At 54.8% G+C, this 5506-nt stretch overlaps 1 protein-coding gene across 1 annotated transcript in view; it reads right to left on the bottom strand.

Moving 5' to 3' along the window:
* Window positions 1-5506, bottom strand: part of ATP6V1B1 (ATPase H+ transporting V1 subunit B1) — a 26593-nt gene that overhangs the window by 7482 nt on the left and 13605 nt on the right. Inside the window, exons 7-10 of the mRNA XM_032441586.1 lie at window positions 5250-5426; window positions 3413-3495; window positions 2749-2853; window positions 137-312 (exon numbers count right to left, since the gene is read on the bottom strand). Of these exons, the coding sequence (XP_032297477.1) occupies window positions 137-312; window positions 2749-2853; window positions 3413-3495; window positions 5250-5426 (541 nt within the window). The remainder of the gene's footprint in view (window positions 1-136; window positions 313-2748; window positions 2854-3412; window positions 3496-5249; window positions 5427-5506) is intronic.

Raw genomic sequence — 5506 nt, 5'->3', positions numbered from 1 at the left:
CCCCATATCTCCCCATATCGCCCCATATCTCCCCATATCTCCCCATATCTCCCCATATCTCCCCATATCTCCCCATATCGCCCCATATCTCCCCATATCTCCCCATATCTCCCCATATCTCCCCATATCTCCCCACATCTCCCCACATCTCCTCACATCTCCCCCCATCTCCCCACACTGACCCTGTGCGATGAAGCGCCGCTCAAAGCGCTGTATGAAATCCAGGTGCAGTCGATCCTCGGCCGTCAGCGCCTCCTCCCCAACCACCGACTTCAGGGCCACGACGTCACGGGACGCGGCGTAACACGCGTACTATGGGGCAGGGGAATGGGACATGGGGATACCCCATAGAGACCCATAGAGAAACATAGGAACCCATAGGAACCCATAGAGAAACATAGGAACCCATAGGAACCCATAGAGAAACATAGGGACCCATAGAGACCCATAGATACCCCATAGAGACCCATAGGGAACCACAGAAACCCATAGGAACCCATAGAGACCCACAGGGACCCATAAGAAACCATAGAGAAACATAGGGACACATAGAGAACCATAGATACCCCATAGAGACCCATAAGGAACCATAGGAACCCATAGGAACCCATAGAGAAACATAGGGACCCATAGAGACCCGTAGAAACCCATAAGAACCCATAGAGAAACATAGGGACCCATAGAGAACCATAGATACCCCATAGAGACCCATAGGGAACCATAGGAACCCATAAGAACCCATAGAGAAACATAGGGAACCATAGAGAACCATAGGGAACCATAGGAACCCATAAGAACCCATAGAGACCCACAGGAACCCATAAGAACCCATAGAGAAACATAGGGACCCATAGGGAACCATAGAGACCCATAGGGAATCATAGAGAAACATAGGGACCCATAGGAACCCATAGAGAAACATAGGGACACATAGAGAAACATAGAGAAACATAGGAACCCAAAAGAACCCATAGGGACACATAGGGACCCATAGAGAACCATAGATACCCCATAGAGACCCATAGGGAACCATANCATAGGAACCCAAAAGAACCCATAGGGACACATAGGGACCCATAGAGAACCATAGATACCCCATAGAGACCCATAGGGAACCATAGGAACCCATAAGAATCCATAGAGAAACATAGGGACCCATAAGAACCCATAAAGAAACATAGGGACCCATAGAGACCCATAGAGAACCATAGGGACTCATAGAGACCCATAGAGAACTATAGGAACCCATAAGAACCCATAGAGAACCATAGGAACCCATAAGAACCCATAGAGAACCATAGATACCCCATAGAGACCCATAGAGAACCACAGGAACCCATAAGAACCCATAGAGAACCATAGGGACCCATAGAGAACCATAGATAGCCCATAGAGACCCATAGGGAACCATAGGAACCCATAAGAACCCATAGAGAAACATAGGGACCCATAGAGACCCATAGGGAACCATAGGAACCCATAGAGAAACATAGGGACCCATAGATACCCCATAGAGACCCATAGGGAACCATAGGAACCCATAAGAACCCAAAGAGACCCACAGGGACCCATAAGAACCCATAGAGACCCATAGAGAACCATAGGAACACATAAGGACCCATAGAGACCCATACGGAAAAATAGGGTCCCATAGAGAACCATAGAGACCCACAGAGAATCATAGGAACCCATAAGCACCCATAGGGACCCATAGAGACACATAGAGACCCATAGGGACACATAGAGACCCATAGGGACACATAGAGAACCATAGGGACCCATAGGAACCCATAAGGACCCATAGAGATACAGAAGACAACGATAGGAACCCGTAAGAACCCACAGAGAACCATAGGAACCCATAAGAACCCATAGAGAACCATAGGGACCCATAGAGACCCATAGAGAACCATAGGAACCCATAAGAACACATAGAGACCCATAGAGAACCTTAGAGAACCATAGACAGCACATAGAGAACCATAGAGACCCATAGGGACCCATAGAGACCCATAGAGAACCATAGAGACCCATAGGGACCCATAGGACCATAGAGGAACCATAGAGACCCATAGGGACCCATAGGGACCCATAGAGAACCATAGAGACCCATAGGGACCCATAGGGACCCATAGAGAACCATAGAGACCCATAGGGACCCATATCACCCCATAGAGACCCATAGGGACCCATAGACAGCACACAGACACCCCACAGACCCCATATCACCCCATAGAGTAGAGCCCCATAGACACCCCATAGAGCCCCATACACCCCATATCACCCCCCATCCATCCCATAATAGTCACCAGCTGGTTGCTCAGGTCGCCATGGTCGCGCCGTGTCATCCCGTCCCCGATGGCCCCACAGACACCCCATATCGCCCCATAGAGCCCCATACACCCCATATCGCCCCATAGAGCCCCATACACCCCATAGGCCCATAATCAACCCATAGGGCCTCATACACCCCATAGGCCCATAACCAACCCATAGGGCCTCATACACCCCATAGGCCCCATACACCCCATATCACCCCATAGAGCCCCATAGACACCCCATAGAGCCCCATACACCCCATATCGCCCCATAGAGCCCCATAGACACCCCATAGAGCCCCACACACCCCATATCACCCCATATCACCCCATAGAGCCCCACAGACACCCCATAGAGCCCCATACACCCCATATCACCCCATAGAGCCCCACAGACCCCATATCACCCCATACACCCCATAATAGTCACCAGCTGGTTGCTCAGGTCGCCGTGGTCGCGCCGTGTCATCCCGTCCCCGATGGCGGATTTCATCAACCGGGACAATGACGGGAGAACGTTGATGGGGGGGTAAATCTGTGGGGCAGCCCCATAGAACCGCGACATAGGGACACATAGCGCCCCATAGGGACACATAGTGCCCCATAGCGCCCCATAGAGCCCCATAGTGCCCCATAGCACCCCATAGCACCCCATAGCCCCATAGCGCCCCATAGTGCCCCACAGCACCCCACAGTGTCCCCATAGCGCCCCATAGCACCCCATAGAGACCCATAGTGTCCCCATAGTGCCCCATAGCACCCCATAGCCCCATAGCGCCCCATAGTGCCCCACAGCACCCCATAGTGCCCCATAGTGCCCCATAGCGCCCCATAGTGACCCACAGCCCCATAGCACCCCACAGCTCCCCACAGCCCCATAGCACCCCATAGAGCCCCATAGCCCCACAGCACCCCATAGCACCCCATAGTGCCCCATAGCGCCCCACAGTGCCCCATAGCACCCCATTGTGCCCCATAGCGCCCCATAGTGCCCCATAGCACCCCATAGCGCCCCATAGTGCCCCATAGCCCCATAGCCCCATAGCCCCATAGTGCCCCATAGTGCCCCATAGCGCCCCATAGCGCTGCCCCACCTGCCGGTTGTGCAGCTGCCGGTCGATGTAGATTTGCCCCTCAGTGATGAAACCCGTGAGATCCGGGATGGGGTGAGTGATGTCTGCGGGGACATGGGAACACTGCGACCCATAGCGCCCCATAGCGCCCCATAGCACACTCTATACTGCCCCATAGCACCCCATAGCGCCCCATAGCACCCCATAGCACACCCTATACTGCCCCATAGCACCCCATAGCGCCCCATAGCACCCCATAGCACACCCTATACTGCCCCATAGCACCCCATAGCGCCTCATAGAACCCCACAGCACACCCCATAGCTCCCCATAGAACCCCATAGCACACCATAACACCCCATAGCACCCCATAGAACTCCATAGCAGACCCTATATCGCCCCATACCGTCGTTGGGCATGGTGAGGATGGGGATCTGGGTGATGGAGCCATAGCACACCCCATAGCGCCCCATAGCGCCCCATAGTGCCCCATAGCGCCCCATAGCGCCCCATAGCACCCTATATCACCCCATAGCACACCCCATACCATCGTTGGGCATGGTGAGGATGGGGATCTGGGTGATGGAGCCATAGCACACCCCATAGCGCCCCATAGCACCCTATATCACCCCATAGTGCCCCATAGCACACCCCATAGCACCCCATAGCGCCCCATAGCACTGACCATCATTGGGCATGGTGAGGATGGGGATCTGGGTGATGGAGCCATAACACCCCATAGCGCCCCATAGCACACCCCATAGCGCTCCATAGCACCCTATATCACCCCATAGAACCCCATACCATCGTTGGGCATGGTGAGGATGGGGATCTGGGAGATGGAGCCATAGCACACCCCATAGCACCCCATAGCACCCTATATCACCCCATAGCACCCCATAGCGCCCCATAGCACCCCATAGCGGCCCCATAGCACACTATATAACCCCATAGCACTGACCATCATTTGGGCATGGTGAGGATGGGGATCTGGGTGATGGAGCCATAGCACACCCCATAGCACCCCATAACACCCCATAGCGCCCCATAGCAGCCCCATAGCACACCCCATACGTCGTTGGGCATCGGTGAGGATGGGGATCTGGGTGATGGAGCCATAAACACCCATAGAACCCATAGCACCCCATAGCGCCCCATAGCACCCCATAGCACCCATGCGCCCCATAGCGCCCCATAGCACGCCCCATAGCACCCCATAGCGCCCCATAGAAACCCCATACCATCGGTTGGCATGGTGAGGATGGGGATTCTGGGTGATGGAGCCATAACACCCCATAGCACCCTATATAGCCCCTATATAACCCCATAGCGCCCCATAGCACCCCATAGCGCCCCACAGAACCCCATACCATCATTGGCATGGTGAGGATGGGATCTGGGTTGATGGAGCCATAACACCCCAATAACACCCCATAGCACACCCATAACACCCCATAGCGCCCCATAGCGCCCCATAGCACCCTATATTCACCCCATAGCACCCCATAGCGCCCCATAGCACTGACCATCATGGGCATGGTGAGGATGGGGATCTGGGTGATGGAGCCATAGCACACCCCATAGCGCCCCAAGCACACCCATAGCGCCCCATAGCGCCCCATAGCGCCCCATAGGCACCCCATAGCACCCGTTTATCACCCCCATAGCACTGACCATCGTTGGGCATGGTGAGGATGGGGATTCTGTTGGGTGATGGGAAGCCATAGCACAACCCATTATCCCCCCATACGCCCCATAGCCACCCCATAGCGCCCCATAGCACCCCTATGATCACCCCATATGCCCCATAGCACCCCATAGCGCCCCATAGCACACTATATAACCCCATAGCACTGACCATCATTGGGCATGGTGAGGATGGGGATCTGGGTGATGGAGCCCCCCCGCCCCTCCACCCTCCCGGCCCGTTCGTAGATCGTGGCCAAATCCGTGTACAAGTAACCGGGGAAACCGCGACGGCCCGGAACCTCCTCACGGGCTGCGGAGACCTGGGATGGACGGCAGGGGGCGAGAGTGAGCGATGGGGATTATATGTATGGGGGGAGATAGGGGGAGATAGGGGGATGTATGGGGATATATGGGGATATGGGGGAA

This window comes from Coturnix japonica (assembly GCF_001577835.2).
Source record: "Coturnix japonica isolate 7356 chromosome 4 unlocalized genomic scaffold, Coturnix japonica 2.1 chr4random350, whole genome shotgun sequence".
Classification (NCBI taxonomy): Eukaryota; Metazoa; Chordata; class Aves; order Galliformes; family Phasianidae; genus Coturnix; species Coturnix japonica.
This window is presented reverse-complemented; position numbering and strand designations above follow the sequence as displayed.